The 23,531-nt window shown below is 37.4% G+C and overlaps 1 protein-coding gene across 1 annotated transcript; it reads right to left on the bottom strand.

Annotated features, from left to right (window-relative positions):
• Nucleotides 1-14,550: 14,550 nt before the first annotated feature.
• Nucleotides 14,551-18,738, bottom strand: LOC145685346 (uncharacterized). Its single transcript, XM_081757729.1, has 2 exons — nucleotides 18,496-18,738; nucleotides 14,551-14,844 (listed from the first exon to the last, which is right to left on the bottom strand). Exons 1-2 carry the CDS (start codon nucleotides 18,736-18,738, stop codon nucleotides 14,551-14,553), a joined length of 537 nt encoding a protein of 178 aa, XP_081613855.1.
• Nucleotides 18,739-23,531: the final 4,793 nt, after the last annotated feature.

Here is a 23,531-nt window from a genome sequence, read left to right as displayed (position 1 = left end):
TGGTGGGCCAAGTAAGTTTGTGGTTGACAAGGTTGTATACTTGGGTTTTCTCATGGTACTCCCCATTCTTCGCACTTTCCGTTCCACCAATTCCTCCATTAACATTGACCTGCTTTAATCATTGTGCGCTGTGGCTCACTGGTAGATCGCTTCCTCTGGTGCGTGAGGATCTTATTGTTTCAATCCCGGCCTAGTAAGTTTGTGGCGTACAAGATCGTATCCGTGGGTTTTATCAGAGTACTCCCGCTTCTTCCCAATTTTCATTCCACCAATCATTCTATAATTATTGACTTGCTTTGATCACTGGGCACGGTGGCTCAGTGGTAGAGCGCTTTTTCTAGACCGTAGCTTCTTATTGTTTCGATCCCGGGCCTAGTATATTTCTGGTGGACAAGACCTTATCCGTGGGTTTCCTTAGGGTACTCATGCTTTTTCCCACTTTTGTTCCACCAATTCCTCTCTTATCATTGTCGCTTTAATGATTGGAGGCAGTAGGTCAGTAGTAGAGCGCTTCCTCTGCTGCGTTAGGTGCTTATTCCTTCGATCTCCGACCTAAAAAGTTTCTGGTGGACAAGATCGTGTCCGTATTTTTTCTCAGGATACGCCGCTTATTCGCACTCTTCATTTGACCAATTCTTCTATTTTCATTCAGTTGCTTTAATAATTGGGCGCGGTGGCTCAGTGGTAGAGCGCTTCCTGTGGTGCGTGGTGTCCTTATTGTTTCGATCCCCGGTATAGTATGTTTGTGGTGGACAAGATCGCATCCGTAGGTTTCCTGAGCGTACTCCCGCTTCTTTCCACTTTTCGTTCACCAATACCTTTATTATCATTGTCGCTCTTAACATTGCGCGTGGTAGCTCAGTGGTAGATCCCTTCCTCTGGTGCGTAGGGTCCTTATTGTTTTGATCCCCGCCTAGTATGTTTGTGGTGGACAAGATCGTATCCGTGGGTTCCCTGAGCGTATTTCCGCTTCCTCCGAGTTTTCGTTCCACCAATTCCTGTCTTATCGTTATGGCTTTATTGATTGGACGCGTAGCTCAGTGGTAGAAACCTTTCTCTGGTGCGTGGGGTCCTTATTGTTTCGATCCCGGGTCTTGTAAGTTTGTGGGTGACAAGATCGTGTCCGTAGGTTTTCCCAGGATACTCCCGCTTATTCTCAATTTTCATTCCACCGATTGTTCTATTATCATTGACTTGCTCTAATCATTCGGGGCGGTGGCTCAGCTGTAGAGCGCTTCCTCTGGTACGTGATGTCCTTATTGTTTCGATCCTCGGTTTAGTAAGTTTGTGGTGGACATGATCGTATGCGTGGGTTTCCTGAGCGTATTCCCGCTTCTTGCCACTTTTCGTTCCACCAATTCCTCTATTATCATTGACTTGCTTTAATCTTTTTGCGCGGTAGCTCAGTGATAGAGCTTTTCCTCTGGTGCGTGTGGTCCTTATTGTTTCGATATTCGGTCTAGTAGGTCTGCCGTGAACAGGATCGTGTCTGTAGGTTTTCTCAGGGTACTCCTGCTTATTCCTACACTTCATTCTACCAATTGGAAAGGCGTTGGTTCCTTGAACATTTCGGTGATGTCAGAAATCAGATCCTTGTCCCAAACATTTGGGGATTAATGTGATCCTTTGCTATGGTTCAATCTCAGTGTTTGATTGCGCTAGGTAAAACCATTAATACAGCTATAAATATTGTTCTATCTTGCACAACGAGGTATTGAGATTAAGCCAATTAGGGACCTCATTTCTGGAGCTTTGAGGCGAGGATCCCATTTCGGACACTGCCTAGTTCTCAAAAGACTAGGATCTTTCCAATGTTACCATCCGGGTCCAAGAACCCCATGCTTAAAAGGGGAATAGAAAGGACCCGCGTGTGATACTTCGGGAGCCCGTTTCTAGCGGTTCAAGGGTAGGGATCGATTTCTGATATCACAATTGTGCTCAACGTATCAAAACCTTACAGATGCCACCTACTCCGTCCAACAACTTTATGTTTAATTGGTGAATAGGAGAGGCCCGAACGCATAACGTCAGGACCCCATTCCTTGAGGTTCATGGCCTGGGCCTGATTTCTGACATTAATACTGCATTCAGGGGACCCGGTCCACCAAACTCCATGTGTAACATGGCCCCCCTGACATAGGGGAATCGACTCCATGGTTTTTTCATAAGTATCCTCCAAATGGATTTGTATAAAAAGTTGTTTTGTCAAGTTTAACAGCAGGTCTAAAATAAGCCTCTTGAGAGCGTCTCTTATTTGTTAAAGAATACATAACGATCGCTTTTGGCTGTTGCAATGGTCTGTCCAAGCAGCTTGGTAAGAAAAAAGTCAGCGTAGCATAACAACAAAAAGATGTTTCTCTTATATGTTAAAAATAAAAGCACAGAAAGAAAAAGTCAAAGTTTGGTAAGGTGAGTGTCGGGGGACGCAGAATTCTACTTCGCCCCGGGCAACGAAATTTCTAGCTACGACTCTGAGCTCCAACACTTATGGGTCTTTCAGAGTCTCATCCCTTACCTACAACAACGTAGTTTGATTAACTTGTTATAACAAAACGTTTGGAAAGAACCTGTGAGGGTGACTTATTGATAGCTATGCAATATATTGACAGAATGCCAGACTTCAGTTTAGCAACGAAGTTGCCCTTAGCCGAAATATCAAGTTGCTTTCTACTTTTGTCTTTGCCTTGTAAATCGTAACATTGTGTTTAAAGGCAAACAGAAATAAGGTCAGTTGTTTAGTTGTAGACAAAGAACTACTGATAAGACGTTTGTGTCTTTTACACGAATAATTTTTGCCAGATTGCTGTTTGAAGCCTTTTTGCATTATACATTATAAAACAACATATCCAGATTTAGAGAAGCCCACATAAATTTTAAAGAAAGGTGAAAAAATACCTTTATTATTCAGATGCTTTATTATTATTATTATTATTATTATTATTATTATTATTATTATTATTATTATTATTATTATTATTATTATTATTATTATTATTATTGAAAAAATGAAATGAAATCTTTGAGTTTTACGTCCTACGGTTATCCCGGTAAGGCTAAAAAAAGACGCTGATGATGAGTAATGAATGAAGAAAGGGGGAGGAAACGGGAGGACCCCGAGGAAACCCACGCACACGGTATTTGTCCACCACAAATTTCATTTGACGGGGCTGGAATCGAACCCGGGACCCCAAACACCAGAGGTGAACGCTCTCCCACTGAGCCACCGCGGCCCTATTATTATTATTATTATTATTATTATTATTATTATTATTATTATTATTATTATTATTATTATTTACCAGAGTTAGTAGAACAGCTTCTCTTTGTTGATAAAAATCGTAATTTGGCATTTATTAGAAGTAATATGACTGGGTCTAGAGACAGAAGAGAGGGGGATATTATTGCCAGATATAATAATGAGAACTTTGTTCAACAATGACTATGTATTAAGTAAACAAACATATTGATTGTACTTTTTTAAAAGAAAAAATAGTATAATTAGTAAAAAATGCATTCATTGAAAAACTAAGGGTTACCAAAGGCTCACGTGCTAGCCACTAGACCAGCGGGGAGGACACCCACTCGGCCATATAGTTAGGTTATGTTCTTTACACTTTTTCATGGTATCTAAAGTATAGGCTAATCTTCAATTCACATTACCAATTTGGGTTTTTTAACGAGAATTGTTATATTGCAACTTAATTTGGACGTAGAGGGACGCGGTGTCTCAGTGGTAGAGCGTTCAACTCTAGTGCATCGGGTCCTTGGTTCGATCCCAAATCACGCCAAGTGAACTTTGTGATGGATAAAAACCGTGTGCATGGGTTTTCTCGAGAGTACTCCCGTTTCCTCCACATTCTTCATTTCACCATTTTCTTCATTTCTTATCATCACTGCCACCTTTAGCCTAGCCGGCATAATCGTGGGACGTAAAACTTAAAGATTTCATTTCATTTAATTTGGATATAAAATCCTGAGTTAATTATCATATAAGGACTTTGCAGTACTATGTTGGTAGGAGATGAAAGTTGCTATTGATTTCTATTTTTCGCTTATTTCATCTTCATTTCCCATTAGAGCTCCTTCGTGGCTAAGCGGTTAGCGTACGCGCCTTTGGTGTGGGAGACCGGGTTCGATTCCCGGCGGGAGCTCATGTGGTTCGGATTCCACGTTAATCAGTAGGTCCACGTCTCATATAGCCTCGCTGCTCAAAGGGACGCTAAACTAAAATTAACTTAACTCATTTCCCATTACTTTTGCATAAAATTTTAAAGAAATATTAGATATTAACTTCTTTCTCTCAAGAACACATGAAAAAAAAATTATACATAACGAAACAAAGTTATTGCGGAAAAATATGATACAGTATAAGAGCAATTTTTCTTTTTAACACAGTTGTACCTGGAAAATCTAAAATAGTCCCCATCAGCATCGACGAAATTCTGCCAACGTTCTCTCGCGATAGAGCTTGGTGGGCCGTGAAGCGAGGAAGGTATCAAGTGCATTTTGCACCTCTATTAAAGATTTGAACTGGCTTCCTCTAGGGTGATTTTCCAGGGAACAGTCCTACTAGGTTAATTATAATGTATTTCGGATCAGTTCGTTTAATGAACACTACCGAATTTGCAACCGAACCATGACGAAAGAAAGGGTGTGTGTTAAACTTTTGGCATAATCCTAGATGTGGCTCGGAACTCTAGTGTCACTGGAAATTATTTAATTTGACCAACAAGTTTACTATTAATTTTAAAACTGACTTAATGAGTCATTCAAGCATTTTCTATATATTCCATTACTTCTGAAATATATTTTAAAAAACAAACGCTATTTCCATATTACTTCTGGAAACCGAACTTTATAATGTTAAATTGTTTTACTACGTCGAATGTTTTTATCTGTGGTTCCTTTTCTTTCTCTTCTTCTGTCTCCTTTTCTCTCTCTGTCTCACTTCTGTACCTCTAACAGATATCTATTCGTTTCAATTTTTCATTGAGAAGTGTTTAAGTTTCTCCTAACATTAATTATGAATCTCGCTACGTCTCATTTTTATTCTTTCACTTTATTGATACTAATACATGTATATTTTGAAATTAGAATTGTGCTCATGTTGTTGTTGATTTTAATACGGGAGATAGGAAATGAGAAGAGAGAGGGGTGGTCTTTTTACCAGACACGATTATGGGATAAGAAGGGGTATATTGGATGGTCTAGCTGCACGGTGTTAGCTGTCACACGATTTTTTTTATTGTGTATAAGTTCAATAATTCACCATAAATAGAATCAACCAGAAGTGTTTTTGTAATGAAGAAATAACAACATGAAATGTGAAATCTCCTTTAACAAACTGTTGAGATTTGAGAGTCGACAAACTTTACACTTTCGGGTATCGATAACCTTGAAACATCCAGTAGCCACAATTATCCCGAGATAGGCAGCTTATATTTAAAAGAATAACATTCTCAGCAAAATGCAGAAGTCTTTTAGTCTGAGAGAAAAGAAGGAATGAAATCTTTCATTCCTAGTTCTATTAGTCTTGTAGCTCTGAGTCTGTGGCAAAAATACTGATAGAAATAAGGACAATGAATTATGAGGATTTTGTAGGACATTCCACTCTAATATCACAGGAGTTTCATCTTCCGGTTTGCTTAGTTCTGAAAAAATATAGAGTATATTGCTATACTATGTAAAGTACCTGTACTGTCGCTGATTTGTGATGACAATCAGAAACAGGAGTAAAAGGTAAATTACAATTTACAAAAGGTAAATGGTTTTCTAGTAATAGCTTTCTATTAAGGGGGAAGTATAACTAGTTTATTTTAACATTTTTTTTTTTTTTGCCTTAAAATGCTTGTCCAAGTTCATCCTCTTCCAGTTCAACCTTGAGTACGGAAATAGAAGAACATAATTAGATTTTGATTGTTGATTCTAGTACATATGAAGCATAATTTATCGGATTAGGCCGGCATGATATGTCGATATATCGATATCGTCCATATCGATATTAACAGATCAACGTTCAATATCGTAAATACATCGAATCAATATATCATCTTCCTAAATTCTCGATATCGATCTTCGGAGAGGCGAAGTACAAGAAGCCCATAAGACTTGCGATGGATAAAGAAATAAAACTTATTTTTTACGATAATGTCTTCTAATGACACTTGAAGACTTTGGTGCAAAATACCGTCAGGTCTAGAAATTGAAAGTGTAAAGGAAATATCTTCACAAAGGGTTCTCTTCATCTCATTTCTTTCAAACTTGGCGCACATATTCTAGACCGAAAATAAGGCCGACAGATGTTTTTTGTTTCTTTCGGAAAATAGGTTAAGGGTGCAAAGGGTCCCTTTTCAAAGCGGGATCCCCTTGATTAAAAGTATCACATTAAAGAAACGAAACTCTGCTGATGCACAGACGACTTTAAAGTAGAAAAGTAGCCTCGTAGTGGTCAAACGGTCAGTGATTAGTGGTTACGCCCATTAAGACCTTTACTCAGAATCACAATATCTACAAAATATCACAGTTTCAGTCATTTTTTACCGAAATCCACGCCATCACCATTTTTGTTTACTTTCAAACAGTGGCCTCGTAGTGTCCAAACGGTCAGTGATTAGTGCTTATGCCAATTAAGAACTTTTCTCAGAATCACCATATCGACAACATACCACAGTTTCAGTCATTTTTATCGAAATCCAGAACATCAACATTTTTTATTACTTTCAAAAAAGTGTCCTCGTAGTGGCCAAACGGTCAGTGATTAGTGGTTGTGCCCATAAAGACGTTTTCTCGGAATCACAAGATCTACAAGATATCAGTTTCAGTCATGTTTTACCGAAATCAAGAACATCACCATCTTCGGTTACTTATAAAAAAGTAGCCCCATAATGGCCAAACGGTCGGTGGTTAGTGGTTATGCCAATTAACACCTTTTCTTAGAATCACAATGTCTAATATATATCAGAGTTTCAGTCATTTTTACGGAAATCCAGGCCATGAATATTTTCGGTTACTTTCAAGAACGTGGCCCTGCCTTGGCGAAGCGGTCAGTAATTAGCGGTTGTGCCCAGAAAGACCTTTTCTCAGAATCACAAGTTCTACAACATATCACAGTTTTAGTCTCTTTTTTTTAAACCGAAAACCGGAACATCACCATCCGGTTACTTTCAAAAAACTGGCCTCGTAGTGGCCAAACGGTTAGTGGTTGTTGGTTGTGCTTATTGAGATTTTCTCAGAACCACAATATCTACAACATACCACAGTTTGAGTCATCTTTACCGAAATCTGGAACATCACCATTTTCGCTTACTTTCAAAAAAGTGGCCTCGTAGTGTCCACACGGCCAGTGATTATTGGCTGTGCCCATTAAGACTTTTTCTCAGAACCACAATGCCTACTACATATCATATTTTCAGTCATTTTATCGCAATTCAGACCATCAACATTTTCGTTACTTTCTAGAAAGTGGCCCTGCAGTGGCGAAGCGGTCAGTAATTAGTGGTTGTGCTCATTACGACCTTTAATCAGAATCACAATGTCTACAACATATCATATTATCAGCCATTTTAACGGAATCCAGGCCATGAATATTTTCGGTTACTTTCAAGAAAGTGGCCCTGTAGTGGCGAAGCGTTCAGTTATTAGCGGGTGTGCCCAAAACGACCTTTTTTCAGAATCACAAGGTCTACAACATATCACAGTTTTAGTCATTTTTTTTTTACCGAAAACCAGAACAACCATCTTCGGTTACTTTCAAAAAATGGCCTCGTAGTGACCAAACGGTCAGTGATTAGCGGTTGTGCCCAATAAGGTCTTTTCTCGGAATCACAAGATCTACAACATATCACGGCTTCAGTCGTTTTTAACGAAATCCAAAACATCACCATCTTTCGTTACTTTGAAAAACGTGGCCCTGTAGTAGCCAAACTGTCAGTAATTATTGGTTGTAACCATTAGGACATTTTCTCAGAATCACTAAATCTACAACATATCACAGTTTCAGTCACTTGTATCTAAATCCACAACATCACCATTTTCGGATACTTTCTCAAGTTTGGCCTCCTAGTAAAAAAACGTCAGCAATTAGTGGTTGCGCCCGTTAAGACCTTTTCTCAGAATCACAATATCTACAACATATAAAAGTTTCATTCATTTTTACCGAAATCCATAACATCACCATCTACGGTTACGTTCAAGAAAGTGGCCAAAAGTTCAGTGATTAGTGGCTGGGCCTATTAAGACCTTCTCTCAGAATCATAATATCTACAAGGTATTTATAGTTTCACTCATTTTAACCAATATCCAGGCCATCAACATTTTCGGTTACTTTCAAGTAAGCGGCCTCGTTGTGACCAAACGGTCAGTGATTATTGATTGTGCCGATAAAGACCTTTTCTCAGAATCCCAATAACTACAACATATCACAGTTTTAGTCATTTTTACCTAAACCCAGAATATCACAATCTTCGTTTTCTTTCAAGAATTTGGCATCGTAGTGTCCAAACGTACACTGATTATTGGCTGTTCCCAATAAGGCCTTTTCTCAGAATCACAACGTCTACAACATATAACATTTTCAGTCATTTTTACTGACATCCAGGCCATCAACATTTTCGGTTATTTTCAAAAAGTGGCCACATAGTGGCCAAACGGTCCTACAACATATCACGGTTTCAGTCATTCTTACCGAAATCCAGAACATCCCATCTTCCTTTACTTTGAAAACCGTGGCCCTGTAGTAGCCAAACGGTCAGTAATTATTGGTTGTGACCAATAGGACATATTCTCAGAATCACAATATCTACAACGTATCACAGTTTCAGTCATTTGTATCTAAATCCACAATATCACCATTTTCGGTTACTTTCTAAAATGTGGCCTCGTAGTGGCAAACGATCAGCAATTAGTGGTTGCGCCCGTTAAGACGTTTTCTCAGAATCACAATATCAAGAACATATAACAATTTCATTCATTTTTACCGAAATCCACATCACCTTGTTCGGTTACTTTCAAAAAATGGCCTCGTAGTGGCTAAACGGTCAGTGATTAGTGCTTATGTCCATTAAGCACTTTTCTCAGAATCACAATGTCTACAACATATCACACTTTCAGTCACTTTACCGAAATGCCGGCCATCTACATTTTCGGTTACTTTCAAGCAGGTGGCCAGGTAGTGGCCAAACGGTCAGTGATTAGTTTTTATGCCGATTAAGACCTCTCAGAATCACAATGTCTACAACATATCAGTTTCAGTCACTTTTACCGAAATCCCGGCCATCCACATTTTCGGTTACTTTCAAGCAAGTGGCCAGGTAGTGGGCAAACGGTCAGTGATTAGTTCTTGTGCCGATTAAGACCTTTTCTCAGAATTAAAATATCAACAATATATCACAGTTTGTCATTTTTACCGAAATCCAGAACATCACCATTTTCGTTTACTTTCAAGCAAGTGGCTAGGTAGTGGGCAAACAGTGAGGGAATAGTGATTGTGCCCAGTGACGGCGATTGGACGTTAAAAGTGGGGGGGCAAGACATGATCTTAATATTTGTATATCAATGTTAATATACATTTCCTGGTTGAAACTACATACATTAATAGGTCATTTCAGAAAAGTGGGGGGCAACTGCCCCCTTTACCCCCCTAATCGCCGCCCATGGTTGTGCCTATTAAGACCTCTTCTTAGAATCACAATATCTACAACATATTACAGTTTGTCATTTCTACCGAAATCCACAAAATCACCATTTCAAAATTGGCCTCATAGTGTTCAAACGACCAGTGAGTATAGAGTGTGTCTATTAAGACATTTTCTCACAATCACAATGTCTACAACATATCACATTTTCAGTTATTTGTACCGAAACCCAGGCCATAAACCTTTCGGTTACTTTGAAGCAAGTGGCCAGGTAGTGGCCAAATGGTCAGTGATTAGTGATTTTGCCCAAAAAAGACCTTTTCTCAGAATCACAATATCTACAACATATCACAGTTTCAGTCATTTTTACCGATATCCAGAACATCACCATCTATGGTTACTTTCAAGAAAATGGCCTCGTGGCTAAACGTTCAGGGATTAGTGGTTGGGCCTATTAGGACCTTTTCTCAGAATCACTATATCTACAACATATCAGAGCTTCAGTTGTTTTTACCGAAATCCTGAACACCCACCATCTTCCGTTACCATGAAAAAGATGGCCGTGTAGTAGCCAAACGGTCAGTAATTAATTGTTGTACCCACTATGACATTTAAACACAATCACAGAATTAGAATATCTATAACATATTACAGTTTCAGTCATTTTTACCGAAATCCTGGCCATCAATATTTTCGATTACTTTCAAGAAAGTGGCCTTGTAGCGGCAAAGTGGTCAGTGATTAGTGATTGTGCCCATTAAGACCTTTTCTCAGAAGCACAATATCTACAAAGTATCACAGCTTCAGTCATTTTTACCGATATCCAGAACATCACCATCTTCGGTTCTTTCAAAACATTGGCCTCGTAGTTACCAAACGGTCAATGATTGGTGGTTGTGCTTATTGAGTCTTTCTCAGGATCACAGTTTCAGTCATTTTCATTGGAATTGGGGATATCACTATATTTGGCTGTTTTCAAAAAAGTGGCCCTGTAGTGGCCAAAAAATCGGTGATTGTTGGTTATGCCCATAAAGACTTTTTTCGGAATCACAATATCCACAACATCACGATTTTTGTCATTTTGTCCGAAATCTTAGTTTTCTTCGGCTTTTTTTAAAAGGTGCCCTTTTGGTGGCCAAACGGCCAATGATTTCTGGTTGTGCCCATTGAGACTTTTTCTCAGGAACCTCATATCTACAAAACACGGTTTCAAGCAATTCCACCGAAATCCAATTTTCGTAAAGGTAGTGCGGGGTCCTTTGCCATTTCAAAGGAGCATTGTCTCTGAAAAACGTTTCAGTGCGGGGTCCTTTGCCATTTCAAAGGAGCATTGCTTCTGAAAAACGTTTCTCTCAAAAACGACAAAACCCGTATTTTGTACTTTGAAGTCATCTTTACATTGGCAAAGTTTCGTTTCTTTAATGTGGTGCTTTTCAATCAAGGGGACACTTTTTTTTTGAAAAGGGACCCTTTGCCTCCTCAACCTGTTCTCTGAAAGAAACAAAAAAACGTGTGCATTTATTTTCGGTCTAGTATATATGTGTCAAGTTTGAAGAATATCGGATGAAGAGAAACCCTTGTGAAGCTACCTCTTTTATACTTTCACTTTTTGGACTTGACAAGTTGTTTGCCCCCAAAGTCTTCAATTTCTTTATGACCTCAAAATGCATTGTAAATAAATGCACTTGCAAATTTGCAATATTATATACTTTAATTTCTTAGCCGATAAAATTTTCTTTCCCCGAAAAACAAGAAAGCACCTGTTAAAAGCAATTCTTCGAACTTTCTCCTAGAATTTATAATAAGAAAGTTTTTTTTGTTCTTCTCTCTCAGAGATTTGCTTCCCTTTTGGCCTTTAGGGCCAGTCATTGACAAAAGGTGCACACAAGACCGCTATATGCTGATATGCTCTTAGGTAGGGTCAGAGATTTGGAAAGTAAACGATGTTATAATAATAATAATAATTGTTATTATTATTATTAATATTACTCTTATAACAATTAGATTTACAACTAGTGTCCCATCTCTTTATCTTTCATGAGAGGCCCGTTAGACAGCTAAGCCGCTGGTGTTCCTTATTCTGTGTTTGTTTCTTTTTCTGTGTCGTGTGGATGTTTGTTTTGGGGTTGTTAGGCTTTTATATTAAACCTTTACATTAGGTAACATTTTTCTTTTTCTACGAGATTTTCTTTTGGAAAAAGAAAAGAAAATGCTTTCCTGTTATGTCTGTTTGTTACCATTCACCTTGTTTGAACTGCTTAAGTAAGATGATTTTGTAACTTTTATGTCATAGATTGCCCTCACGATAATAAAATGGTAAGTCTTAACAATTTATTTTAATCTCTTATTTGCAGTTTGCCACACTGATATATTTGTAACAAAATTGACGTTTCGTCCAACGCCTTTCTAATTCGCAAACAACCCAACCGCCGAGCTTTTTGGGTTGCCTGCAATTGCAGCAAATTGAGAATTGCAGGTGGTAATGCACTTTTGGAGTTGTGTATACAATATATACAAGTCTATACTTTACGTACCATGATATATCACTAAAATAAACGTTAAACACTAAAAAATAATTATTTCTAACCCTTTCATTACCATATTCATGAATTATTAATTCATTAATCTAATTAATGAAAGTTAAACTAATTTATGCAAAAATATGTTAAAGAAATCTTGTTTGAAGCCTACCTGCGAAAGGAAAAAAGGAAGACTCACCTCACGTAAAGATTTTATTGCAACCCAAAAAACCCAAAGTCAGGTAAAGAGTTTATTACCCCTGCAATGAAAATAAATTCAGGTGCGGAAGGGTCGATCTTCCCTAACCTCAGGTGGCAGGATCATAAAACAAGCTGGAAAACAGGGGACAGGCCAATTGAAAAAAGTTGTTTTAGCTGTAAAGGACCTCCTTCAAGCAATGGGAAACAAAATATCATTCGTTCCTCGTTCTTAGCTAATGCCGCCTCTACCCTTTTATTATTGGCTCCTACAAGTTTTGGGGCAGAATAAAAAGTTTTAAAACCATTCTTCGTCTCCGATTTTTCATTTGCTGGAGTCTTTCTATACACGTTAACAAGCTCCAGCTTCTTGCAGAGGTATATTCTCCTATCTCCTAAGAACCAGAAAGTGCTTATAATTCAAGCAAATTTAAACACAAATGAATACAGATTAACATAATTAATTATATTTTCTTCTTCTATTCTATCAATATGATCTCTAGACATAATATGAATATGTTATGTACCTATCATTAAAAATATCAAAAACCAATACTACAACGCAACAGGCACGCTTTGTTCTTCCAACTAGCAGTTAAAAGGTAATCCCCACTCACTCCATATAATTGCATTGCCTACAATTATTTAAATATTTTATGTTTCTTGTCATCCGCCCTATTATCAGAAATTCCTGGAATTTTTCCCATGTGTCCACCTACTTTCTTGAATATAATCGAAACATTCAAGCCCTGCGTGCATGCATCTGGTCACGTAATCATTACAACGACATTCCTATCAAAAATAAAGAAATTAACATGCAGCTGCGCTACCTAAACAATTTCCTCCTGCGTACGTGCATCCAGTTACTTCGATCATTCCAACGAGATTCCTGTCAACAAAGGATAAAGGAAACCGCCATGTCAATGACCCTAATTTATTACATATACAAACATCTGCGTTAAAATTCCATTCATTGTTCACACATGCGCACGTGACCACTCAAGGGCAACTACTCTGACAACAAAGACCTATTGTCAAGACCCACCTTACTAGCATACGCACATGTCGTCAATCCTCTACAATACCGTCCAATTAGTTGTTGACGAACTATCAAAGTTGCTTACAACGTCAAAGGATATCATTCTGCATTGTTTTAACGATTATCTGAATACTGAAGGACTTACTGTTCCTAATAATATCATGTCTATTGTTGATAAAGTTCTCGTAGAACATGCAGTGTGTTTGTCATCCTTTAACACAGAGCATAAACGCTTCCAATTCTTTGAAGATAAGGGAACACTGATATCTCCTCTAGAAGTAACTATAAGCCAACAAATGGAGTACAAGCGTATTCAGACTGAAGTAATTCTAGTATTGGCGCCTTGCATAATGCAGATCATACCAATTGCCTCAGTTTTTCAGAAGTTCTTATGTATGAATGGAGTTTTAAAACCTAAAAAGGCTAGAAAATTGTACTGCTTGTATGGAAAACATAATGCAAGGCAGAGTCTGGCAAGACATCATGGCCAAAACTGAGGAGCAGGATAGTTTAATGCTCACGTTTTGTTGTTGTTGTTGTTGTTGTTGAATTCGAGATAAGCAATCCTATTGATAGCCACGCTTCCATTCATAAATTGGGTGCTGTTTATTTGTCACTACCTTTCCTGCCTGGCCATTTGCTTTCACAATTGAATCATATATTTCTCTTAGCATTATTTCATGCATCAGACAGAGTACAGTTTGATAATGAGATAGTTTTTAAGCAAGTAAGTGAACAACTTAGAGCCTTTCTATTCCATCTGTACCCTTGCTGGAGCTGCTATCGATGTGTGTTTTCCCTCCCACCCTCCAGTGAGGAGAGACAAATAGCTGTGACCGAGCTGCTGTGACGGACAGCGTTACCACATTGAAACACCTTATTTCAAATATTATTATTACGTTTCTTTTAAAAAGTAGTTGTCAATAAATGAAAAGCAATAGAAATCACCTCCATTACTCAACCAAATTAGATGTTAGACAGATTAATCGAATATTTGCAAATGATATTTTCTACGAACAAACAAGTCAGTTATTTTGACTTTAATTTCGTGCTATATAAGAAGAAACTTCTTTTTTCTATTCTACAATTTAACGTAGGATTCGAACTGTATGTTTCAAGCCGATAATCGGACCTGAGTTTTCTACATGGCATGCGAGAAAAATCACAATGGTGAAAAATCACAATGATATGGCGGCAATTGTATGGGAATGTGGTCGTTTTCTTCTAAATTGCGATGGGAATAGTATGTTGGATTTGGCTTATTTTTCCTGAGAACTTCAATGAGTTCTATTTTCGTCATATTCTCATCAAAGGGAATATTATTTAAAAGAGGCCAATTTTGAATATCTAATTCCTTCGCGCTCCTCGATGGTGGTTTGTTTATCTGACGAACGTGATAAGATGCGTTGTCCATCACAATAATACTCTCATTCGGCAGCCCTGGTATTAACTTTTCCTGCAACCAATTTTCAAAATTTGTAGCATTCATATTGTCTGTTCACTCTAGGATGGAAGATTGTTTACAAACAACAATTGTAGTGCGAGCGTCAAAACCTTGCTTCTCACCCCTACATGGTTAATTCATGGTTGCCAGGCACATGAATCTCCGAACCGAATGTACCTACTTCTGCACAGTCATGGACCAAGTGCTATTACTACATACATTGCTGCTTTTGAGATGACTGAGATATTAACGTTATGAAAAATTGAGTTAGTTATTATGTAATACAATCTTACATATAATGCACACTCAATTTTGTACGTGTTCTTGTTCGAAAGTGTGCGAAAACCTTGTACGCCTGGCAATATTGGAAGATGGCAGTTTGTGTTGTAAACAATAAACAGAGGTAGCGAAGACTGTTAGGTTCGCTGGACAGCGTTGTTTTCATGATAAGGCGACAGAAACATATTGTACTGATTGTAAACAAGGGCTGGGAATTTCGATGCGAGTATAGGTGGAAATATTCTCCCCACATATTGCCTATTGGTGAAGGTTTGCAATGTTGCAAACTGCTAAGTGTAGAATTTCATACTAATTGAACGAGCTTTGAGAAGGATTAGTATGATGCAATAATTATAAATACTAACAACCATAGACTTAACGTATTAAGAAATAAACCATGCTGCTGTAAGAAGAATATCATACACATTGAATTAAGTGTTCAAAGTACAATATAAAGCGAATTTTAACATTTAAACATTTTAAAGCTGTACACATTTGCCCTGTTTGGGTGCCCTTACCAGACACTGTGCAACACGAAAAAAGGCATTAAAATAGGTAGATCGAGCGTGGGCATGAACGCGGCTCTGGCCGGTATTCCTTATTAAGGTTTTCCTCAGTCCCACGAGGTGAATGACTAGATAGTAGCTTCTGTAAGGCAGGGGCGGATCCAGGACGGACTTCTTGAGGGCGGTGGGTTTTAATACTGCTACTTAGAGCTATTTTTAAGAGCTCCAAACTCTGGGATTGGGTTTTATTTAAATATATAAAATGAGAAAGGTTCCTTTCCTGGGGGCAATCGCTATGATCGCCCCCCTGAATCCGCCACTGCTGCAAGGCCAGAATTGGGCCAAACACCGAGGCCCCAGAATTGGCGGGAAATATATTCCTTCAGAATATTATGTTGTCAACACTTCCACAAATATTATGGTGGTGGGTTCCGACATCCCTTTTTCGTTTATGTGTGTTTAAATTCATTATGAAGTAAATGTAGAAGTGTTTCTTTCATTCTCTTTCTTTCTTTCTTCTCATCTTTCTCATCCTTGCTCTCCTTTCCCCACCTTCTTAAAATATGAATACTATCCTCCTGTAATATTGTTTCTCTCCACGGCCCAACCGGTTTAAAGAGACCAACCTGATATAGTTAACTATTAGCAGAAGTGTACCAATAAATTCACATTAGAGACAGCGCCGTAACTTATATTTTTTTCTGGGGGCAAGCATTAATATGTGTATTTGGGCCTCCTAGAAAAAGTTGTTTTTCTAATTCTTGGCCCCCCCTCTTTCTAACTTTTTCTTACTATTTATGCCCCCCGGAGCCTGTCGGCCCTCCCTCACGGCAAGGTCTGCGGGGCCGCTACTTACGCCCTTGGGCCCATTCCATACATGACAAATTAATTAAGGGGACAACATTGACAAATCTCAAAGCCATACGAATAAATGTTATTTCTAGGGCCCCTAATAATAGACGTTTCTTACTGAAGTGGGCACAAGGCTCACTTTTGTTTTATTTACCTTTTGTGCGCTGCTTTATGTAATGTAGTGAAACTGTTTAATGCTTCATTTATAATTTCATGTTCGTATTGTATATGGATTAAGAAAATTTCGTCTCCAAATGGGCCCCTTCGAACGGCGGGGAACCTCCCTGGGGGGAAGTTGCCCCTCCCCTGTCCCACACAAGTTACGTTCCTGATTAGAGAAGAAGTAAACTCTTTCGAAATTTACGCAACTTGCAAACACCAAACCCTACTAGTGCTAAAATTGATGAGTTAGTTCCACTGTTACAACTGCTATAAGGGGAAAGTAGGGGAAGGACTGCTAAGATTCGCTGGCCAGGTTTTGTGTCAAAACACAGCGCCAAGCTACAGTGAACGGACAATACCATCATGGTAATCAGTAAGTACGCCAGAAATTTTTACTTGGGGGGTGTTCAAAATAAAAGGGGGTGCTCTCAGAATAGTGATATACATTTTTAAACAAACTCAAAGAAAACAGTATATTTTGTTACGCAACTATTGCAATATTACCACTACTACTACTACTACTTCTAATAATAATAATAATAATAATAATAATAATAATAATAATAATAATAATAATAATAATATCAGCTCTTCGCAGTGATAGGTTCAATAAATGATGAAGTTCACACATTTGAGCATTTATTATTATTATTGAACTAAGTAATACAGTGATACCACTCAAAACGGACATCGGTGGAACACGATTATTTGCCCGTAAATGAAAGGTGTCTTTAAAAAAAAGGGTTCTCTCTCATAACACGACACCACACATATTTATGGCATGGAAGAATAAGGAAGTTTTGTCTTTTATAAAGATGATCACTATTGAGAGATGCAAGTTAAGAGAGGTTTCACTGTATTAGGAATTAACCACCATTATTTTACCCAGTAATTACATATGAATTGATTACATACGAATTATTGTAATCATTTTGCAAAATTCTGCCATTATTTCAATTTATTCACCCCCAGCAAGTTTTAGTGGGTGATTTTTTCTTCAAAATATTAATTGGGAAAAAATTCCCTCGTCCCATGCTGAAATTACATTCGTTTAGTAATGAATACTGTACATAGTTGCAATTTCATTATTTTAATGTTCTAACCTTGTTAACGTTAATTGTTGTAATATTATTTGTTCTCTTAATGTCCGTTTCTGCCCCTTCCTGGCTACGTTATTGGCTTTGAATATCTTTCATAAGAAAATTATTCATTGATTTAATTGTTTTCCAGAACTCCAGTATTTCAATTTACAAATATCTTGTATCTTTGTGTTTTGTCTTTTTTTAATGTAGCGTAATTTTAATCATCCGCTCGATAAATTTACGTCAATAAAAATATACTTTACAAAAATTTAAACTAGTGACAAACACGTTCCTCCATAACACTAGACTCAGTCTAAAACATATATAATTCTTACTTCGATCGATCTCTTCATTCTAAAAACGTTCTGATTACAACCTTCTAACTTCCGTCTGTTGATACACCACTTGCAGAGTAGCACTTACCAACCTCTTTTCTCAGAAAGGACCGCGGAGCCCAGGAGAGTAGGTGTGAGCGTGTCTGTTTTGTCAATTGTTTTGATCGAAACACCGCCCGAAACAATGAGGCCATGTGGTTCTCAAAGCCGTACATAAGAACAAGATCGCTTCGTATTTTGAAATGAAATAAATAAATAAATAAATAAATAAGAATATTGCCTTCTTTCCTAAACGCTAAACTTTTTTAACTTGATGTAATAAATAACCTATATGATACTGATTGATACAATTGGATTTGGGGGGGAGTATTCCTTTTCCATCCAGGGGTGTGCGTAAAGAAATTTGGGGGTGTTGGGGGGTGTAGATTACTTCCTAATGGTAATTACCTGTTTTACATTTGATTTGAATATAAGTAGCGCATTTTGAACAAATCCTAATCTACCCCCAGCATGAACAATAATGAGTCGTGGTCCAGAACTACTATTTACAACAACACCATCTTCGTCTACACATTGCCAACATTTTTTAACTTTGCAACTAGGGTGAATATACGTTTCATCTACATACACAATATTTTTCCCTTGTTCCCTGTATTTTTTTTCATATTCCTGAGGAAACGTGCTCGCCATGCTACAACATCAACCCTTTCATAAGTCTGTACCGCTTATCTTTGCATCTCTTATATTTGAATCCCATTTCGAGAAGAATCTTCCTTAACGTTTCAACACAACCCTCAAATCCTATTTCCTTTTTGGCACATAAAAGTATTTTGCGTAGAGCAGGAACTTTGTTTGCGTTAAATTTATGTAAAATTCTACGAAGTATACATTTATCCATATCATTAACTTTGTTTTTCTTACCTGGTGGTGATAATTTCTCTCCCTCTTTGAGTGTTCGTGCCTCTCTTCTTATCTTCTTAATAAATCGTTCAGATTTATGAAGCATTTCCGCTGCTCTTTTCGTAGCATTGTCTCGAGGTAGTATCCAGGAATTGGGTTCCTTTTCCCTGTCACAAAAATCGATGACATTCCGAATTACTTCACGGGCTTCGCTATGCACTGTCTTGTTAGCCATTCTAAATAGCTTACGATCCTCACTCGTGACAACCAAACAACTCAATGACAAATTGGCAACACAGCCGAGGTCATTCACTTCCTCCCCCAAAGCAAAGGAAAGATTACCTCTGCAAGACGGCGGCGGGGGTGGGGCCGAAGTATAGTTGACATATTTTCCGAGGGTACAGGTGAGTTAAACAGACTCTAACTTCTTGCGTAATACTGGCATTAATGTGTCCACAGATGTGCACAAAGGTAATATAAGGTTTCATGTTGTTTGTTATTCAGGCGATAATCTTGGTCCAAACAGTATTTTGGGTTTTGTAGAGAATTTTGTTGCAAACTGTTGCTGTCGAATATGTTCAGTAAATAAAAAAACAGTTGCAGACCATGTATTGAAAATCCCTCCTTCATAAGGACAATAGTAAACTATGAACATGCTGTAACTGGTATAAACTGCACCAAAAACTGGTATAAAAGAAAGATGTGTCTTTCTTGATACATTGCATGGCCTTCAACTTTTTGACCACGTGTTTGTTGATATTCTTCACGATTATTTTCAAGGTTGCTATCGCTATGTCATGTCATTTCTTGCTGAATTTTTAGTAATTCGCTCTAAACTTTTTCGCTTAACATTTTATAAAGCAAATTTAAAGTTTTTAATTATGAGCCCGACTCAGGTTCAAAACCCACAAACTGCATTGTTGTTGATGGTTGCAATGTAAAAATTAAAACAGCTGCTGAGATGATGGTATTGGTAAGGTACTTCGGTCTGATAATTGGAGAGTATGTACCCACAGACTGTAAGGTGTGGGAGTTGTATTTATATTACGTAAAATTATGGATAGGCTACGTAATCCCCGAGTTTGTATTGATTCCACAGAACAGTTGCAATTTATGATTGCAGATTTTCTTGAGTTGTACCAGAATTTGACGGAATTAAATCTTACACCTAAGTTCCATTTTTTTGTACACTATCCGGACATGCTACTAAAATTTGAACTCCTCACCCAGGTTCGGTCTATGCGCTTTGAGGCTAAGCATAGAATATCGAAGATTGCTGCAAAGACCTCTTGTAACCGACTGAATATTTTTAAAACAATAGCATTAAGAAACCAGCTACTCCTCAATGATATTTTCTTTAAAAACAAAACGTTGGATACCTTTGCATGTTCAAAGAAAGTTAAAGTTAGTAATTTAACTAATCACCTTCTGTGTGAGCGGTTTGATCTGCGGCAATCAAAGTTGTTCCTAGTGAAGTGGATTAAAGTTAAGTTCAGAGATTACATGTTTCTTCTGCTGTCACAGTAGATCTATGAACTAGTACATTTCTGCCTTTGTGTGCACAAATTACTAAAATATGTGTTGCTGATGATGGAAGAGTTTTTTCTTCTGTTCTCTGTGTCAAACAGTGGAATGGGGCTTGCATTATTTTGATATCATGTATTGTCTGTCAAACAAATAAATGCATGTTTTCTGCGGGATAATAGCTTGCCCCTTGCTGCTATGAAAATAAAATACTACACACTACCCCATACCATTTAGCCATTAGCTTTCTATTTCCTGATCAGTTAAAACAGTATTCTTGGGCATCGTGGCGAAAACTGTATTTGCTTGTTCGTGCATTGTACGAAAAACACAGAGAGTGAACGTAATAAAAACGAAACAAAGAAAAAATACAATGCGATGTAAAGTGCTTGGACTCTTTCCCAAATCACTCAATGTAGCGCTTTCCTTGCAAATAAGTCTCGATGGTGTAGTTGGTAAAACCGTGGGTTAAGCTCACGGGGTCCTGAGATCAATTTTCCCTGAAGACATACGTTTTTTTCTTTACAACAACAGAAGTTTTTTAAATTATTTAGTCATCCGAGAAAAGGAAATTCTGTAGAAACACAACATTTCACTTTTCTATTCACACTATCGCTAAGAAATATGATCATTTCTTGCAGTTCAAACTGTACACAATAAGTTAGTGAATAATGTTTTTCGGTCTCTTATAAATAATGTTCAGAGTATTGTCGTCGGAAGAGCTCTACACTGTAGCCCTTAAAGTCCCAAGTGTCTAAGGAAAAGTATTATTATTATTATTATTACTATTATTAGTATTATTATTATTATTATTATTAGTAGTAGTAGTAGTAGTAGTAGTAGTAGTAGTAGTAGTTGTAGTAGAACGTCAAAAGAAGGAAAGAAAAAGACACATAGTCGAAGCTATTGATAAGAACAAGAGAGATATACTTTATATCAGATTATTTTTAGATTTACACATGAACGTAATAATATTATTACATTTATGGATTGACAGATAAAATTATTATTTTACGGAAACAAGAAATGGAGTATAAATATTTGTTAGCTGGTATCAGTAATGAATTTCGTTTCGCCCTTCTTCTAGATAGGTTGAGTTGAATTTGAGTTTAACGTCCTTTTCAGCAGGAAGGATATATGAGACAAGAACTACTGATTAACGTGGAATCCGAACCACATGAGCTCCTGCCGGGAATGGAACCCGGGTTTTTTTAGGTAGGAAGGTGAGGTGACACCTTGAATAGAATCGTTCTTGTGACTAGAGTTGTAAGTTCGATGACTATTTGTAATTTGTGTGACTCCTTTCATGCTTTATCAACGTGGCATATAGCGTTAAAGCTAATAACTTATTGGCGAAATCACGTGTAAAATTTGAATACCGAGTTAGTTGTGTAAATTCACACACAGATCCAGGTAACGATGTCAGAATTATGTGCATATGCCTCTGCTCCGGCCATCCTTCCTCGTAGAGTATTCGATAGGAAGGTAGTCTGAAGATCTAGTAGCCCACGAAACGATTCCTGCGCGCACAGAACTATTTTTATTTCTCGAGCAGAAGTAAAAAAGGCAAAAATGAATAGAGGCGTTTGAAGTTTAGAGCTAACAAGTAAGATCGAACCAAATGTATGGGTCATTATATGATTTGTTTAAAGAAATAATAAAATGGAGGAAAGATATTTTGTCTGTGTCTAGGAATGGAGTATAAATAAAAGAAGAAACTACACTTCTGTTCAGAATTTCTATCGCATGTCTTTCAAAATTACATAAGTAGAAAGAACTCTCTTTGTTATGATAGAAAATGTTAAATTTCCTCTTAGAAATATGCAAAAAAGGACACCAATATTTCCAAAAAAGAAACATTTGTGTAAAAAATTAAGAAATGAAGAAGTTATAATTAATAAAAGAAATCTCCGAAACTCATCTCCAAATTCAAAGTTCAATTTTCGTAAGCGTGGCAAACGCGCGGCGAAATTTACAGAGAGAGAGAGGGGGAACTTTATCCTTTATTAGAAGTACAACGTAAATCTTTTATAATCTTAGTTACTATACATATTGCGCAGCTCTAATAATAATAGGTATTAAACATTTTATACGTAAACAAACAAATCATAAGAAATAAGCCACAAAATATGCGAAGCGATCAGGCAGTTTGTGGTAGTGATTTCCTGATATGCGTCTACTAAGAGAGTGAACCTCAACATGCCTTCGTAGAGTATACAGTTAGGGCACTTTCCTGAATTGTTTTGTTTTTATCCACGATCATCACTTCGAATCCCATACACTACATTGTTTTTTTTTTTTTTTTTTTTTTTTTAGAAAAGCTTGATTCTGTCATTTTCCAAAACATCAATACTTTGTTCTAATAATGTTGCTTAATATTATCGTATTCATTCTAGTTTATTTGAATATTTCCAGATAATGCAGAATTAACTAACTAACTAACTCTATGGCCTATGGAACCCGGAGGTTCAGTGCCGCGTTCACAAAAGCTCTCCACTGACTTCTATCCTTAGCTAATTGGATCCAGTTTCTACTTTGTATTCCTATCTCTGCGAGATCCATCTTAATATTATCCTCCCATCTGCGCCTAGGTCTTCCTAATGGTCGTTTTCCGATTGGTCTTCCAGTCAAGACTTTGAAAGCGTTTCTACTTTCTTCCATTCTAGCTACATGACCTGCCCACCTAAGCCTCCTAGACTTGACGACCCTAACAATGTTGGGTAAACCGTATAAACTATGTAGTTCCTCGTTATGAAGCTTCCGCCATTCCCCATTCTCGTTTCTCTTGGGTCCGAATATTCTTCTCAGGATCCTGTTCTCAAATACTTTCAGTCTATGTTCTTCCCTCAGAGTAAGCGACCATGTTTCGCAACCATACAGAACAACAGGCATGATTATCGTTTTATATATTTTAAGCTTCAAATTCCTCGACAGAATTCGCGACGACAAGAGATAATGCAGAATTACTTCCTTTAAAGTATTAGAATTATCAAGAATTTTATAAAAGAGGAAATCTTTTTTTAATCATTATCCTAAACGGAAGGAGAAACTTATAAATA

Source organism: Thermobia domestica, chromosome 5 (genome assembly GCF_964235325.1).
Source record: "Thermobia domestica chromosome 5, izTheDome1.hap1.1, whole genome shotgun sequence".
NCBI classification, from domain to species: domain Eukaryota; kingdom Metazoa; phylum Arthropoda; class Insecta; order Zygentoma; family Lepismatidae; genus Thermobia; species Thermobia domestica.
The sequence above is the reverse complement of the archived record's forward strand: the minus strand, read 5'-3'. Positions and strand labels throughout refer to the sequence as shown.

Bases quoted from the DNA above. Each gene is read 5' to 3' on its own strand.
- LOC145685346 (XM_081757729.1), bottom strand. From the start codon at position 18,738: ATGGCGAGCACGTTTCCTCAGGAATATGAAAAAAAATACAGGGAACAA. The intron at 14,845-18,495 runs GTAATTACCATT...AATTGGTTGCAG, and splicing joins TCAAATCAAATGTAAAACAG to GAAAAGTTAATACCAGGGCT.